This window comes from Mesocricetus auratus, unplaced genomic scaffold (genome assembly GCF_017639785.1).
Source record: "Mesocricetus auratus isolate SY011 unplaced genomic scaffold, BCM_Maur_2.0 Super-Scaffold_100676, whole genome shotgun sequence".
NCBI lineage: Eukaryota > Metazoa > Chordata > Mammalia > Rodentia > Cricetidae > Mesocricetus > Mesocricetus auratus.
The window spans coordinates 185058596-185076145 of record NW_024429266.1 but is presented as its reverse complement, the minus strand read 5'-3'; the positions used below and the strand labels follow the sequence as shown (position 1 = coordinate 185076145).

The following is a 17550-nucleotide window of genomic DNA, read 5'->3' as shown; positions in this document are numbered from 1 at the left end:
CAGTAGCTGCTCAATTAGTGACGGATTGCATAAATGCCTGACCTCTGTGGTCATTGCAGATGTCTGATTTTAAATACAATAAACAAATGGCCTGTGCTGAAATGAATCAGAGCCCAGTAAATGGCAGAGGAATGATTAGATCACAATTACCTGTCACTGGAAGTAGCAACACAGTGTCAGGCAAGCCTCCTGCCTTCTCTCTTCAGGGAGCTGGCACTTCTGAAGATGTGATCCTTTAAAATCCACCCTAATGTCTCCTTAAGAGGAACCATCTAGGCACAGGGAATGAGTCTGTTTCACAAAAGAACTAAAAACAGAAGTCTGATTCATGAATTTGTTAATGGCTTCTACCTCCCAAGGGAACCTCCCAGTGTACAATGAAGCCTTTCTAGGGGCTCAGCCCTACGTCTGATGAAGGTAACCACAAACCAGGGCTCTGCCTGTAGGATGGCAGACAGTGCCAGGCAGCTTAACAGGAGTATTCAAATGGCTGTCTGTCATCATGCCGGGACCTGATGAATCTTCTAGAAGGATGCAACTTCTTCTCACACCTCTATTTTGATGTTACTGATCTCAAGGACAACTACTTGGGGGGAAAGTGGCCATGAGAACACCAACATGCAAATGAGTAATTGGTGATAAAAATTATAAAACAAAATCCAAAGAATCCCTGACAAATGGTTTTACAACACGGGAAATAATTGTAGAACCCAGGACGAGAGTATGTCTCCCACATTGCATTTGCTGCAGTTTTATTTTATTTTTTTCTTTGAATGGAGTGACTTTTGTGTGAAGTCTAAATTGCTTAATTACATAGCCTGTAAATGGGAAAACTATTGACTGGGTAAATGCAGTCTACTTGGCTCTCACCCTTCACTGAACTGTGCAAGGAGAGGGGAAGGAGTGGAGACCACGTTAAGCGTAAGAGAAGGAGAGGCTGCTGTCTGGTAGAGCTGAGGAGGGGCACGGGGCACAAGGTACGGTGGGCGTTGAAGCTAGCTAGCATCTCTCTTATCTTCTCTCCACTTGATTTCCTCCTTACAGGTCCAGGAGCTCTGGTTTCCTCCTCTGCCTCATCGCTGCTGCTCCGGGAGCACCTGCTGTGAGAACTGCTGTGGTTTGAAAACAGTCTGTGTGTATCGTAAGGCTGAGAGCCCACACATGCATCCTGTGACTTGACAGAGTCTTTGTGTGCCATTCCCATCCTTAGCCTGTTGAAGCTCTTCCTTAGGGAGAAGCAGCTGCACAGAAAACGCTGGCATTGCCAGCCCCATCCACTCTGGCCACAGGAAAGTCAGGGCCAAGTTACCTGGGTGTGGCAATCTCCATCATCTTCATCCATGCAGCCTAGGGAGGAAACAGTCTAAAGCCTTCAGCAGAATGGATGGGAAACCCTTCTGGCATTCAAAGATAGGCAGAGTAAGAAGCATGGGTCCCTCACAACCTCTTTTGCCCCATCCAAATTCTGCCAAATGAGTCTCCATTGTAACATGGACTAGTGCTGGAGGCCATCTTTCTGGCAAAGCACCATTGAGTCTAGTAGATGCTTTTTGAACACAGCTGTAATTTTTTATTGACATTTTGATGTACCCCTGCCATCCTCCCTTTTCTTGACACAAATAAATATAAATTACAGAATCTTTTTTTATTCCCTTCCAGGGTGGCTTGGAACAAAGATTCTAGGCTGCAATTGCTTGCTATTGTGTATCTTTAATACTACGATTTTCTGGTTCTCTTCATGGGTGCTAATGGTGGCTGTTCCTAGGACTCTGTGACAGGGTCTTCCACTCGCTGGGCATGGATAGGCTTTCTCTCCCCTGCTGCTGTCACTGTGCCTTGAAGAAAGCTGCAGCCCCACCCTTCCAGGTTGCAAAAGCGAGAATCTATGGGGGAATTCACGTTGGGACACAGCCTAGATGGAAAGCTCTCAAGACATTTAAAAATATTTCATTTCCCCCACTCCCAGTAGAGGTTGAAATTGGCAAATGTGTCTTCATGGATACAGAAAACGTGGAATATTTTTTCTCCCATTAAATAGCTGTTAAGGGGAGTCAGATGCTATGTATAGCTTATTGGGGAGGGGTGTGTTGGGCCAGGGTGTGATTTCTTTTTGATGAAATACACTGCGCAGGTCAGCCCGGTGAACAGAAACGAGAAGAGATGTGAAGGATGGAGGGGGTGTGTTATTAGGATACTGCGGCTTGGTTGGTGTGGGGGTTGGGGTGTGCTTGTGAATGTGAGAAAGCAAGAGGCGTGCCAGGAGAGCGCGGGAAAGATTACTGGGGAGGTAAGTGTACACATCTTTCTCCAGCGTCCAGGCTTGCTGCAGCCCCTGGCTGGGTAAGGGGTGTGATGTGAGTGTGGGGTGGGAGGGGGCAGCAGGCGGGGCCTGCCACGTCACTTGGAGAATGTTGGGGAGGAAGGGCAGAGCAGAGAGCTGAGCTTGCTGCTGCTGTTGCTGCTGCTGCTGTTGCTGCTGCTGCTGCTGCTACTGCTGTCGCTGCTGCGGGTGTAGCCAAGGCTTGAAGCGGTGGGAGGTGGGTCCCTGCGCTCTGGGGCCGGGGCAGCCCCAGGGCGGTCCCGAGGCCTGTGGAACAGCTCCTGGGAAGAAGGTGGCGGTTGGAACCGCGACCTTGGCCAGACCTAGTTAGGTGGTGGACGTAGGGCGGAGGCAGAGGCCGAGCCCGGGCAGGAGTCTTGGGCGAACCGGAGGGAGGCGCATCTGGTGCTTCGGTACCACTGACAAACCAGGGTCTTGTAAGGCTGGAGAAGAAGAGCGGGACCAGAGAAAGGCAGCAGGTCTGGAGGGCGGACCCGTGGGTCCCCGAGACCAGTTTTAGTTACCACCGGGAGCTAAGCCACGCTTCTTTTAGGGCAACCAGTTTCACGCGTGCGACAGTTTGCGGGTTCCAGGCATTCCAGTAATCTTGAGCACCGAGGCGCTGCTACTGGGAGCCAGAGCCACATCCCAGACCTCGCCTGGCAGAGGGACGAGCTGCTGGTTTCACCGACCTTACCTCCAGGTCAGAGCGCGGGCCCCACCCTATAGGAGGGCGCAGCCAGAGCTGGGAAGCCAGTGCCACGCTCCGGAGCTCGTGTCGTGGGCGCCGTCCTAGTGGCGGGGAGCGCACCGCCAAGGGGACATGAGATCGGAGAAATCCCTGACGCTGGCGGCGCCGGGGGAGGTCCGTGGGCCGGAGGGGGAGCAACAGGATGCCGGAGAGTTCCCGGAGGCCGCGGGCGGCGGCGGCTGCTGTAGTAGCGAGAGACTGGTAATCAACATCTCCGGGCTGCGCTTCGAGACGCAACTGCGCACCCTGTCGCTGTTCCCTGACACGCTTCTAGGAGACCCTGGCCGCAGGGTCCGCTTCTTCGACCCCCTGAGGAATGAGTACTTCTTTGATCGCAACCGACCCAGCTTTGATGCCATCCTCTACTACTATCAATCCGGGGGCCGCCTGCGCAGGCCGGTCAACGTGCCCCTGGACATCTTTATGGAAGAGATCCGCTTCTATCAGTTGGGGGACGAAGCCCTGGCGGCCTTCCGGGAGGATGAGGGCTGCCTGCCCGAAGGTGGCGAGGATGAGAAACCACTCCCCTCCCAGCCCTTTCAGCGCCAGGTCTGGCTCCTCTTTGAGTACCCAGAGAGTTCTGGGCCTGCCCGAGGCATCGCCATCGTCTCAGTGTTGGTCATTCTCATCTCCATCGTCATCTTTTGCCTGGAGACCTTGCCCCAGTTCCGCGCAGATGGGCGTGGTGGAAGCAACGAGGGCAGTGGGACCCGCATGTCCCCGGCCTCCAGGGGGAGCCACGAGGAAGAAGAGGAGGACGAGGATTCCTATGCATTTCCTGGTGGCATTCCTCCTGGGGGTGTGGGGACCGGGGGAACGTCCTCATTCAGTACTCTAGGGGGTTCCTTCTTCACAGACCCCTTCTTTTTGGTGGAAACCTTGTGCATCGTCTGGTTCACCTTTGAACTCCTGGTGCGCTTCTCTGCCTGTCCCAGTAAGGCGGCCTTCTTTCGCAATATCATGAACATCATTGACTTGGTGGCCATCTTTCCCTACTTTATCACCCTGGGCACCGAGCTAGTGCAACGTCACGAGCAGCAGTCCATGAGTGGTGGCAGTGGCCAAAATGGGCAGCAGGCCATGTCCCTAGCCATCCTTAGGGTGATCCGCCTGGTCCGGGTGTTCCGTATCTTCAAGCTCTCCCGCCATTCCAAGGGGCTGCAGATCCTGGGTAAGACCTTGCAGGCGTCCATGCGGGAGCTCGGGCTGCTCATCTTTTTCCTCTTCATTGGAGTCATCCTCTTCTCCAGTGCTGTCTACTTCGCAGAGGCGGATGATGATGATTCGCTCTTCCCTAGCATCCCAGATGCCTTCTGGTGGGCTGTGGTTACAATGACCACGGTAGGTTATGGGGACATGTACCCCATGACGGTAGGGGGCAAGATCGTGGGTTCACTGTGCGCCATCGCTGGGGTTCTCACCATTGCATTACCGGTACCGGTCATTGTCTCTAATTTCAACTATTTTTACCACCGAGAGACGGAGCAGGAAGAGCAAGGCCAGTATACCCATGTCACTTGTGGGCAACCTACACCGGACCTGAAGGCAACGGACAATGGGCTTGGCAAACCTGACTTTTCCGAGGCTTCACGAGAACGGCGGCCTAGCTACCTTCCAACTCCACATCGAGCGTATGCAGAGAAAAGGATGCTCACCGAGGTTTGATGGATGCAGGCAGGGCCTGCAGGAAAACGGGAGCTCTGAGCAAGCCATCTCTCAGGCTTCCTTCTCATGCTCACTACTCCTGTAATAGCTCAAGAGGACCTTGAACCCCCTTCCCGGTACCCAGTACATGGCATCCTGGACCAAATACCTGGACTGTAGACTGTTGCTCAATCCTCGCAGCATTCGAGGTTTCTCCATCTTAGTGACATTTTGGAAATTTCAACGGTGCCGCCCAGTCATACCCATTTGTCAAGTGGATGAGATGCGCATTTCTGCCTGACCTTCCCTCAAGACTGAATTTTCATGCCTGGGTCTTGTAATATCACTAGGAATGGTGACATCAGTAGAATAGAAAGCTGCTACACTCAGGTCCCTTCTTTAGCGTCCTTTGCTTTGGGTCATGCACCTTTCTTAGCTTCTGGTCTCTTGGTCACTGAGAATCTTGAGAATGGAAAAAACTTCGACTTGCTGTTTTAGCTCGGCACCCTGTCCATCTCCTGGCTGGCAGAGCTGTTAGCTGCACAGCTTTGAAAGTTATTCATGTCTAAATTTGGATGGAATTAGAGGAAATACTACACAACTGGATTATTTGAAGGATGTGAGGGTCGGTCTAGACCAAAGGGGCCAGTGGGTTCCTCTAGGATCTGGCACAGGAGACACTGGCTGTGGCCACACATGCCCTCCCCACTCTGATTCTCTGACTCCCTTGAACTTCCAGGAAAGCTCCTTCTCAGAGCCAAATATTCTTTGTGCAAGCATCTTCCTGTGCAGAGGAACTGGAAAACGGAACTAAAGAGCCAGGAGAGGAGGCTGACCAGAGCCAAGCGACTGGCTGGACCACATATCGGAAGCTAGGTGCCATTTAGCAGAGACTGTCACCTTGGACAGGCAGAGGGACTCTGCTGCAGATAGCAGCCAATTCTCCCTACTTAGCCCAGTCCTCTCTAAGGTACCCTCCACCCTTCTTCCTGGGGATTTGACCTAGAATTGCAGATGTTTTTTTTTTTTTTAAATAAAGCAACCTCAGCTATAACCTGCAGACAGGTGAGTTCACACATTGAATGCCAGCATAGCTTTCCTCCCCTGCCACGGGCAGCAGCATTTGGGGAGGAGCCAGGAACAGGCACACAGTCTTTTGGTTGACAGCCTCACGCTTAGAGGATTTTGCTGAGTCAAGCAAACATTTGTCTGCTCTGTTTTTCCTCTGGGGCTGCATTTGGCCTGCTCTAACTGCTAAGGTAACTTGGTGGTTCCCATTTGGACCAAGCCATCTTCTCCTGTTGTGAAACCATCCCTTCCAGCTGTCCACTGTCCCCCTCCCCAAGTAACATTGCCGTTCAATTTTGCCTTTGATAAACTGTGATGCAGTTCTCACGGGTGCAGTCTGAATCCCAGAGGACTGTAACATGTTTTTAGTTTTATACTGATGCTTTAAGACTCTTCGAAGGGAGTGCTTTTTAAAAAAGATTTTCCCGAAGAGCAACATATGAGGGACTGATCTTGGGGGTTTGCTTGAGAGGCACTGTGGCTCCTGTGAGTGACAGATCACAGTCTCAGTTTTGCCACAGTTTTACAGGGTAACATTGGTGTCACAGGCCCTCTTTGTGCCTCAGTTTCCCCATTCATTAAATGAGAGCATTAAAGTCTTCCCCTCCCTACCTCATGGGGAATATCAATAAACTCACCCAGGAAGGTGGGGAAGATGCTATGCAAATGTGTGAATTATAGTAATGGATTTGAGTTTTTGTTCATTATCCTGCCTTCGTGTTTCCCAAAGGCAAGACTTTTCCCCAGAAGTTTCCATCTTGGATATAAAGCCTAGGACTAGGGCATTGTACACTATTAGTTCTCTAAGTCTCTCCTTGGCCTTTTGGGCTGGGCCTCCATCCTTTTTCTTACCCTGAAGAATGGAGTATATTCTTGAGGTTGACTTAGTGGCCAGAGGTCACTTCATCTGGGAGATTGACTTCTCCAAGCCTGGAACTTAGTAAAAGACAGAGATATTTAAGACTCAGAGACCTATTCCAAGGCCAGTAAGAAAGTGCTTTTTGAGTCCAACTTCTTTAGTTACTCCTGAGCCCACCCCAGTGGCCAAAGGGATGCCCCCAGCAGAGGATGAATGTGGGGACATGTGTGCATGGACTTCTGTGTGTGTATATATTGTTACCCTCATCACTGTCCTTGTCCTTATGCAAACATTGCCTTTTCAAGTCAGAGCATGCCTGAAAGTAAAAGGTTTGTGGAGAGCTAGGCTCTCCAGGGACTTTGGTTGCCGTAGCAACCTTCCAGACTGTTCTCTCTACTGATTTGGTATCAAGGGAGAATAGACTACACATCCCAGCCTCTCAAATGGGAGTAATTCCCTTCTATTGGTTTAGGCATTCGTAGAATTAAGACAAGGACTCAGGACCTTTGAAAACATGGAGGAAATAGCCTCTCAGCACTTCCTGCTGGGACTTTTTTCCTGGCCCCATATATATCTGGTCCTGAAGCTGCCACATCTTACTCCCGAGTCTTCAGAAACTTAAATGCTTAAAAACTGCCCAATGAAGCCAACTGCAACGCTAAGGTTTTCAAAAGGAGACCTCAGAGAGAGGTACCAGATGTCCCTTCCACAGTAGCCAGACTGGGCCTTGAGGACATGGATGATACCAGTCTGAGGTGTCCTGGAAGTCTTTGTCTTAGATGCAGGCTTTTCCCAGCTCCAAGAGAGACCAAGAAGAGTGAAATCCCTTCCTCCCAGGGAGCAATGTTGCTCCTGGCAAGAAGCTCAGAGGTGGCTCTTAAGATGTCATACGGAAGCTGAGAGGCAGTGATCCCATCTAGTTTTTGTGGAGAATTTTGTTCAGTGACCCCTCCCTGCTTCTGAGCCTCCATGTGGACATTGTGACCTTGGCATCAGGAGAATATTCACTGAGTGCTGCCTCAACAGCTGGAATAGGATCACAGCTGCCAAAGAAGGTGGGTCCAAGTCATCCTAACAATCAACTTAAGCCAGCAGGAGCTCCCAGACGACTTCCTGGGACTGCTAGTTGCTGCTTGGGATAAGGACACTCCTCCTGCCTAGCATCCCAGAGGAGCAAGGGACAGCTGGTCTCCCTGGAACTCGAGGTAGGTCCCCCAGTAGAGGTATTTCAGTCCTGACGGAGTGGTGGGGGGGTGGGCTCAGCATCTGGTGAAGCAGGTTTTTACTGTCTGTCCTTCTTTCCGTGTGGTTCTCTCTGTCTTTATGTTTCTGTCCCTTTCTTCCCCATCGCCCCCTTTCCCCCCATCTCTTCTTTCCTACTATATACATGTATTTTTTTCTCTTCCCTGATTCCCTTCTTTTTACCCCTAACCCCATTTAAACATGTCTTTCCATGTATATTTCTATCTCTCTTTCTCCCCCTCTCCACCCTTTTTGGCTTTTGGGATCCCCTGTGGCATTACTTTGAGGGTCATGCTTTGGACTACAGGACAGCTGTGACCAAGGGTTTTGCTAAGAAGGTCCCCTGTTTCCCTGGCATCTCAGGACACCATATTTCCCTTGCATACTATCTGTTCCTGGAGTAGCTGCACTTACACAATAATATGAGATTCTGTGGGGTTAGTAAAATGTCTTCTAGAAGTTTCTTGAGCATGCAAATGCTAGAATAAAAGAGGAAGGTGGCAGGGAGAAGGGAATGTGAGGAGAGACAGAAATGGAGATGATGATATCTAGATAACAGGTTTGAATCTCAGGTACTGGGTCGATTAGCCTTCTGGTATGGGCATCTCAGGGCCCTCTAACCTTAGGAGCTTTGCAGAGAGGCGGGCGTCAAAGCAACAGCAAAAATGGAGAAACAGGGAAAACAGGACTTGCTTAGAGGAAGCCAGGCAGATCTGATAAAGACTCAACACTCACATTAAGACTTGCTCAGCCTCTGGATGGCTCCTTGCGTCCTCAAGGCAGAGCAAGAAGAAAAGGCACCATTTGCGGTGGTGGAAATTATAGGGGACACCTCTTGATGTGGAAGACTGAGATCCACTGGCTAGCCATTAGAGACAGTGTGTGGACTGTCCCTGCCTGGGGCTTTAGGGTTAAGCCCCACCTACATCAAGACATCCTGGTGGCCATCAGGAGACACAGGGATCAACACAGGTGGGTAAACTAGCACCACAGAACTTTTGAGGGTGACACCTGTTCTAAAACAGATGTGTTGATAGGCATATGACTTGGGTGGGGGAGACATGAGTCTAATGACCCAAGTTTTTTCATGAGCTGGTCCAAGTTCTGGTTTTATAAATCAAAAGGGGTGAACCATGCAGACTATCTGCATCAGTCTTTTTTTCCCTCTGCAACTTTAGAGTGGTCCTTGCATCTGTCACAAAACATCAAGAAGTGGTGCATGTGTGTGTCAGCGCGTGTGTGCATGTGTGTTTGTGGGTGTGATCTCTCTTGAGTGTGTACATGGTGATTTGTGTGCATGCTTATAGTGTGTGAATGGCATATGTATTGTGTATGTGTTTAGTGTATGTGTTCAGTGTATGTGTGTGGCATGTTTATGTTTGGTGTGTGGTATATGTATTGTGTGTGGTATATGAATGTGGTGTGCATGTGTATGTGTGTTGTCTGTGAGGGCACTGTGGGGTGTATATGTGTGTGTCTGTGGTGTGGTGTGTGTGTGTGAATGTGGTATGCAGTATGCGTATATGCAGTGTGTGTGGGGTCTCTGTGTGGTGTGTGTTTAGTGTGTGGTGTGTGTGTGTTTGGAGTCTTTGTGGGATGTGAATGCAGTGTGTGGTGTGTGTCTGTGGATCTCTGCAGGTGTGTATATGTATGTCTGTAGTGTGATACATGTGTGTATAAGATGTCTGAAGACTCTGTGGGATGTGTGGGGTATGATGTGTGTGTGTGTGCGTGTGTGTGTGGAGTAGGATGTCTGTGTGGTGGTAGAGGTCTGTGAGGTCTCTGTGGGATGTGTGTGCTGTATGTGTGATGTCTGTGGAGTCTCTGTGGGATGTATGTGTGTGGTGCCTGGGGGGGGTCTCAGTCTGTGGTATGTATGTGAAATGTGTGTGTATGTGTGTATCTCAGGGGTTTTGTGGTGTGTGTGTATGGCATGTATGTGGTGTGTGTATGTGTATCTGTGTTGTATGTGTAGCTTCTGTGTAGTGTGTGTGGTGTCTTGGGGTCTCTGTGGGATATATGTGTATTGTGTGTGTGTGTGTGTGTGTGTGTGTGGTGAGGTGCATGTGTATTTGTATGAGGTGTCTGTGTGGTCTCTGTGTGGTGTGTGTATAGTGTGTGTATGTGTGAGGTATGTGTGATATATATGTGTTATGCGTGGTATGTGTATGTGCTATGCGTGAGTATATGTTGTGTGAGTTTATTTTGACTATCAAGCCTTCATGAGATTTTACATGCTTAGAATTTCTGTGAAGACCCACTAGGCCATTCTTTGGGTGAGCGGGCACCTTGACCCTACTCCTGTATACAGGGCTTGCTCAAGGAGTTTATACTTTGTTCCGAAGCAAAGCAACCCCACAAAGCCCCCCGCCCTCCCCCCTGCTACCAAACCACTAAATCCTTGCTTCTGTAAGCATCAAGAAGTAAGTTTAGTTATTTTTACCCTCTTCCATTCTTCACTGAGATCATTGTTAACCCTAAAGAGCCCTGTGTGATAGGGACTGGCAGCCCTCTAGGCTTCGGTTGGAGCTTATCATATTTCTATATGGTCTACTAGCCCTTAGGGGTGGTCTACTAGCCCTTAGGGGTGGTCTCCCTTTGTATTGCGTGGTGCCCACAGGGCCCTTTCCTTCTCTTCCTCTGGGGCTTTCCCTCCACATGACCCCTCCCACTCCTGTTACTTGTCTCCTGCACACAGCTCCTCCCTTCTCTGACCCAGGCTCTGCTGGCAGCACTATTTCTCTTACCTTGCATCTCTATGCGAATGCCAGGAAAGGTTTCCAGGAGATGTCATACTCCCTGGACTGTCTGGCTGCAACTGCTCTCTACCTCTTATTGGCCGTGACTGTGTACTATTGCCTGAGGAAGGGAAGTGTGTCCTCCTTCTGATGTGTCACGGTCACTTACAGGAGGAAGAGGAATTCGTGCATTCAACTGTAGGATTCACTGCCCATGTCCCCTTTAGACTGCTCTGCTCCCGGCAAAATGAGGCCTGGAGCACAGGGCTTTGGAGGGAGGATGCACATTGCTAGACACGGGCTGCTGGGATGAGGACAGATGGGAGCCTGCTTCTCATGCTGTCACTTTCCTGCGCTGGGCTTGAGGACCTCATGGGATTGGAGCCTGATGTTTTCATGTTTCTTTACTCTGAGCCGGGAGTGGCTCTTCTGCTCTCTCAGTCCCTTCTTTATCCTCACGCCGTTGCTTACACAGTGTCCCTATGGAGGGAGTCGAGCTGCCTGCTATCCACCAGTTTTGAAGGGTCATGCCTTCAGAACACTGACTCATTCACAGAACAAAAGGGGAAAGAAGCCTGATAGACAGAAACTCAGTGTTAACGCTTAACATCTTTGGAGCCTAGCCCTGCGCAGGTTTATGACATTAAAAAAAAAAAAAAAACAACTGTAACCTCATCACTTGTACTACAGAGAGTATTTCCCTTAGTCAAGTCACAGACCCATGCATTCAACTGTAAGATTTACTGTTCACATCCCCTTTAGACTCCTCTGTGCAGACACCCGCCCTTAGAAAGCATCCTGGGACCTTAAGCAGTCTGCTACTGCCTGCATGGAGTGTATTCAGTCCTGGGCCCATTGGTGAAAGCAAAGGCAACATTTTAAAAGGAAATTGCAGCCACAAAGTCTGCTAGCGCTGCTATTTTTGACATGCTTGCTGTTCTCTGAGGGTTTGACAACCTCTGTCTCCTGGAGACAGACAAACCTGCTCCTGGCAGCAGAGATGTGCTTTGAGAGAACACACAGCATGACTGTCCTGTAGCTGGGAGGACAGAGGTCATGCTGTCTTCTTCACCCTTAGAAAGCAAGCCAAAGGCTGGGCATCCGTAGAACTTTGGCTGTGGCCTTACCTTTGCCGGGGAAGTTGATAATACTCTGCATGCAAACCTCAGGCGGTGGCCTTACCCTTGTCTAGGGAAGCTGATGGTACCTTGCAACTTCCCCAGGGCAAGGAGCCACAGCAATTCTTGTCAATGACAAGCTTCTGAAACTTGTAGTCAGGCTCTTTGCAATTAGGCTTTAGAGCAAAGTGGTGAAGAGCCAGGGAAGTGGTTCAAATCCTTCCCTGCTATGCAACACCAGGCAGGTTTGAAGCTGTCCCAAGATTCAGTTTCCCTCTCTTTTGCATGGCGGCTGATGATAACATTGACCTGACGGGGCTGTTCTGATGACTGAATGAGTTAGCATATGTAAAGTGTTTAAAGGAGTAATCCCTGTTTAAAGATTGACCATTTTGGATCTGGAGAGATGGCTCAGTGGGTAAGAGTTTTTCTTCCAGGAGACCTGGTTTGAGTCCCAGAACCCACATAGTGATTTCAATTGTAACTCCAGTCCCACAGGATCCAACACCCTCTCCTAGATATGGACATGATGCACATACATACATGCAAGCAAATCACCCATATACATAAAACAATGAAAACTATAGATTAACTACTTTGACTATTCTATTTACATAGTGAACCTAGGTAGGCAGATAGGTAGGCAGACAGGTAGTTTTCCTCTTTGGTGAGTGGGAGAAATAGAGGCAAGGATGGTTGTGATGTGCTCAAGGGCTCATACCTATGTATGGTTCATTGCCAATAATACAGGACAGAATGCATGCCGGGGTGTTTCTGGTACTGGGTGAGAAGAGCAAAGCTGTGTCTCCTGACTGTGTATAGTTTTTATTTATCTGCCAGTTTATCTCTGATAGAGAAGCTCCATGAATTTTATACTTTTCTCTATGGGCTTGGAAAGTGTATGAGCTCTATACCTGTGTCTTCATCTGTGTCTTCACCTAAGTCTATGTCTTTATGCATCTGCGTCTCCATCTGTATCTGTCTGCCTTGATATATACACCTGCATCTGTGTCTGTCTGCACCTGCTACCGCATCTCCATCTGTATCTGTCTGCATTGGTATCTGCACCTGCATCTGTCTGTCTGCATCGGCATCTACATCTGCATCTGTCTGTCTGCCTCTGCTACTGCATCTCCATCTGTATCTGTCTGCATTGGTATCTGCACCTGCATCTGCATCTGTCTGCATCTCCATTCATCTGTATCTGTCTGCATCAGTATCTACATCTGCATCTGTGTCTGTCCATATCTGCTGCATCTCCATCCATATCTGCATTGGTGTCTGCACCTGCAATTGCATCTATGTCCTCATCTGATTCTATATCTAAACATACATTTGCAACTGTGTCTTTATCTGCATCTGTGAGCATATGCACTCACATCTGTGCCTGCATTTATACCCACAGCTGCACCTGCATCTGTATCTGCATCTGCATCTACTACATCCACACTAGCACCTCTCCATATACCTAAAATCTGTGTATTAGTCTTATATGTAGAACTTTTTATTGGGCCTTTGTCACTATGACCATTCTCACCACTCATTTGTTCCCCAGGCACCTCATGTGGCCCTGTGAATACTCTACTTCGCTGAGGGACAGCCTTTAGCATCTACCTCTCATACATGCTCCAGTTTCCCTTCCCTCCTGTAAGATGGAGCACATAGGGGATTCTGTACCTAGAATCAGCTGGCTCTATTTTCTTGTCTCTATTTAAGAACTTTAGCTCTTCTTGGGGAGGGGGTGCCATGACACACAGCCCAGAATATCTGCCCACACCTAACTCACTTCTTCCATTCCTACAACTTCTCATGAAGGATCCAGCCAAGAGCAAGGCAGTACAACTGCCCTCTTGCTTTTGGATTAAGAACTGTGTGGTTTGTTTGCATTTAGAGTTGAACTTGAGTCTGTACTTCATTTAACCTCACCAAGCTTCAGTTTTGACATCTACAAAACAAGGAAGCAAATAGCACTTGGCTCTCAAGGTAGCGTTGTGAGGTCCAGATGAAGCTGCCAGTGAAAGGCTGAAGCCAGCTCTGACTAGCTGAGGGGCCCTCAGTGACACTGAATGAGAGACAGGCTTGGCAGCAGGCTGGCCACCTGCATCCTCAAAGGATGACAGTGTCCCTGCTGACTGCAACCATTTCAATGGACCATTATAAAGAAATAGATTCTGGGTAGCGCTTGGTTTTACCAGAAGGCTGTTTGCCTAGACGAGTCACAGCAGACTTTCTTTAAATAGCTTCCCTTAGGATGTGATCTCATGTACAGAAATGCGCAGGTGCATCTTAGAAGACTGTGGTGGATAGAATAGGAATTTTTTTAAAGAACGAAGTTTGTTTCTAATGAAACCTGGACTGAGCCTTCTTACGTTCCCTTCCTGAGCTGCACAGAACAGTTGGGAAGGTTGCAGTTGGATGGGGTGTCAGAGCTGCAAAGGGGGAGTAAATGAACCCCCTAAGAAAGAGGAAGCTGAGGCAAAGAATCGAAATGATAAATTCCAAGACTGCAAGGATCTTCGGCATAGCTGGTTCTGGGACCCCCATTGGTTATCTGATCTCACTCTCTTCCTACAGAAAATGGCAACGGAAGGAGTATATGAATTAAATAAGAGTGTCTAATTCATTTTTTTCATTTCCTATCCACCCATGCTATTTGGCAATGTGGTTCATAGGAACATAATGAAGTGACTTTGAATTTTATCATTCCCTTCTCTCTTTCCAGCAGGCCTGGCTAGGGAATTCCCAGTTTGACAGCCACCTTCTGTGCTGAGAAAGGGCTAAATAGTGTAGCCCTGGGGAGGACCAGTGGTCTTCAGCACTAAGCAAAGAGTTATGAGAGTGTTGGCCTCAGCAGACAACACCGGGCCTCCACTGTCACCCGCTAAGAGTTTTTTTTTTTCCTTTGAGGCTGGGGTTTTCTTTTAAATTTAGTGACTAGAGTAAGGAAATGGTTAAATATTAGAAACGAGGAACATAAGAGCTCATTAGAGACATCTGTGTTTGGAGGATAAAGTTAGTCTCTTATCCAGGAGTACCATGGCCCGCTGAAGCCCTGGGAGCCAGAAACTAGCTAACCAGCTTCAAGTCTTTTCCCTGCACTCTGTTGCTCTGAGGGTAGGAAGAAGGAGGGGGGTGTTCTTGTTGAGTTACAGATCTCTTTTATAAATCACAGGACTAAGGATCAGAAAAAACAAAGCTTCCAGAAGGCATGGTGGCTGAACCATAAATCAGACAGGCTCTGAGTTACTTTAAGGCAATTTAGCTTTGCTGAGAAGAAAAAAGGAGGTTTGGGAAGAGGGAGAAGAGAGCTTGAGCTACCTACAGAAGACCACTGTCTGCATATCATGGCAGACAGTATGTTCACCTATGAGCATACCTGTGTGTACCAGTGGGATCCCAGGACATTCCCTTGGATGTGGGTGTGTGTTAAATTTATCCACTCACTCATTCATTCACTTTCCCCATGTGTAGCCTTCTGGTACCCAGTGTTATGCAACTGCAGAAATTCCAAAGAGCCATGTCAGCGTGTCTACCCTGAAGGCTATGTTTCATAAGCAGTCCCAAATTGTCATTTTTGGTTTTGAGGCCAGAAGTGACAAAACATTAAGAAAAAGTGCTCCACACAGGTCGGGAGCTTTGGTTTCCTTCTTTTAGAAGATAAGGCTTCTGGTCTGGTGGGTTCCCTGCTCTGCTTTCTAATGACCTGGGAGGAGCTGAGACTCCTGATGACCTCTTAAATGTTTTCACGACTTTCCAGGAGCCCTGGAGTTGAAGCTTTAGCACAAGGGCTTTGGGAGAGCATAAAGATGCAGACTCTAAGAGCTAGATGTCATAGCAACATACCTTCAGTCCCAGCACTTGGGAAGTAGAGGCAGGAGGATCAGAGATGCAAAGTTAACCACAGCTACATAGGAATTGAAGTTCAGCCTTCACTGCATAAGACCTTGCCTCAAAACCAAAGCAAAACAGAGCAAATGAGCAAGCTAAACCAGGGGCTGCCTGAGCACATGGCTCGGCTGGTGCAGGGCTTCTTCCTGCTTAAGTACGAGAGCCCGAATTCTGTCCCCAGCACCCACATTAGAGAAGACCTAGTACAGCAGTGGGTCCTGTAATCCCAGCTCTGGCAGCAGAGATAAGAGGGTCCTTGGGCCTTGTAGACTCACTATCCTGGGTGAATCAATGAAGCTCCAGGTTTGTTGAGAGACCTTGTCTCAAAAAATGAGTTGAATAGTGAATGAGAAAGGTACCTGACATTGACCTCTGGACACACATGCTCTCTCGCTCTCTCTCTCTCTCTCTCTCTCTCTCTCTCTCTCTCTCTCTCTCTCTCACACACACACACACACACACACACACACACACACACGCACACACTACCACCACCACCACCACCACTACCACCAACAGCAAAGACGCAAACTATAGCACAGGCAAAAGCAAAGCAACAACATAAGCCAGTGCTTGGCCGTTTCGCCTTTGAGGAGTGCCTTTCACTTGCACGAAGTCAGGGGATGAGCCTCTGCCTAGGACGGACAGGAATGAAGAACAGCGACTCAGAATGAGAATATGTGGATTTCCTGGATGAGGGTTGGCACTTGGTACCCATCTGTCCTATTCTCTGTGTGATGCTATGTTAATCCTGGCGTGTCCCTCGCCTCTTTGTCTAGGATGTTGCAGTGGGCTTCTGTTATGTCTCGGCTTGAATAGGAAATGCCCTATAGGCTCCTTACTGCATGCTTGGTCCTCAGCAGGTGGTGTGAACTTGAGCAGGTGGGTCCCAGGTGCAGGAAGTAGGTTACTCAGCAGATGCGTTTGAAAGTGTATCCAGCTGTGATGGTGGAGTGTTCAATGCTCTGATACAAGGTATACCCCAACCCCAGTCCCGTTCTCTCTGGCTGCTTCCTGTCTACCAAGAGGTAAAACAATTCCTGGGCTAAACAATTCTTTCTGTACAAGTGCGTGAGTTCAAGGAGCCATGGAGGGAACCTTCTGAATCCATGAGCCAAAAGGACTCTTTCCACCTTTGGGCCGCTCCCAATGATGCAACTGTGACAAGTGAAGTCTCCTGTTGGTCAGAAGTCAGATGGATGCAAGGTTGTAACTGTCCCAGCATAAGTGCCTTAGGAGGGAGGTAAAGTCTCTCCTCACCTCCCAGGTTTACCTATAATGTCATTAAAATGATCCAGGCCTGGAATTCAAAAGGACAACTGAGACCAGAGTCAGTCAGTGACTCGAGTTCTGAGAGAAACAGACTTCTCATAAGTCATCTCTCCTCGGGGACATCTGTCATTTCTGAAATCCAGAAGCCAAAGGGCTCTACTCTCTCTCTCTTCCAGATATTTGACCCCTCCAGTAGTGCAGAAGGCATCATTAGATCAGACTGATGTAAAAAAAAAACCTGCCATGGGCCATCTTCATTCATTCATTTTTCCATAGAGCTACGTGTTGTTAAATTTTGTCAACTTGACAGACACTAAAGCCTGAAGAGGGACTGGCTTGTAGGCAAGCCTTGACTGACAATTTTTGTGGGAGGGCCCAGCTCGTTAGTGGCGGCACCATCCCTGGGCAAGTGGTCCTGGGTTGAATAAGAAAGCAGGCTGAGTGAATATGGGAACAAGCCAGTGAGCAACACACCTGCATGCCTTGTGCAGTAGTTCCTGCCTTCAGGTTCCTGTCTTGGGTTCCTGTCCTGATTTCCCTTCATAATGGACTGTAAGCTGTTATGATGCAATACACCCTTTCTTCCCCAAATCATGGTGTTTATCACAGCAATAGAAAGCAGTCTAGGACAAGGTGTGTGTGTGTGTGTG

At 48.8% G+C, this 17550-nt stretch overlaps 1 protein-coding gene and 1 long non-coding RNA gene across 6 annotated transcripts in view; one reads left to right on the top strand and one right to left on the bottom strand.

Annotated features, from left to right (window-relative positions):
* The window catches only part of LOC121136734, a 35799-nt gene that overhangs the window by 11277 nt on the left and 6972 nt on the right, over positions 1-17550 (bottom strand). The gene's annotated exons all lie outside the window — the stretch shown is intronic.
* The window catches only part of Kcna6 (potassium voltage-gated channel subfamily A member 6), a 33076-nt gene continuing 17753 nt past the window's right edge, over positions 2228-17550 (top strand). For 3 of the 5 annotated variants that reach the window (XM_040737705.1, XM_040737707.1, XM_040737706.1), the window contains exon 1: positions 2415-7847. In XM_040737705.1, the coding sequence (XP_040593639.1) occupies positions 3144-4736 (1593 nt within the window). In that variant the 5' untranslated portion in view covers positions 2415-3143 and the 3' untranslated portion in view covers positions 4737-7847. Of the gene's footprint in view, positions 2288-2414; positions 7848-17550 lie in introns of those variants that run through there. The other 2 variants (XM_040737704.1, XM_040737703.1) reach the window with 2 other exon arrangements.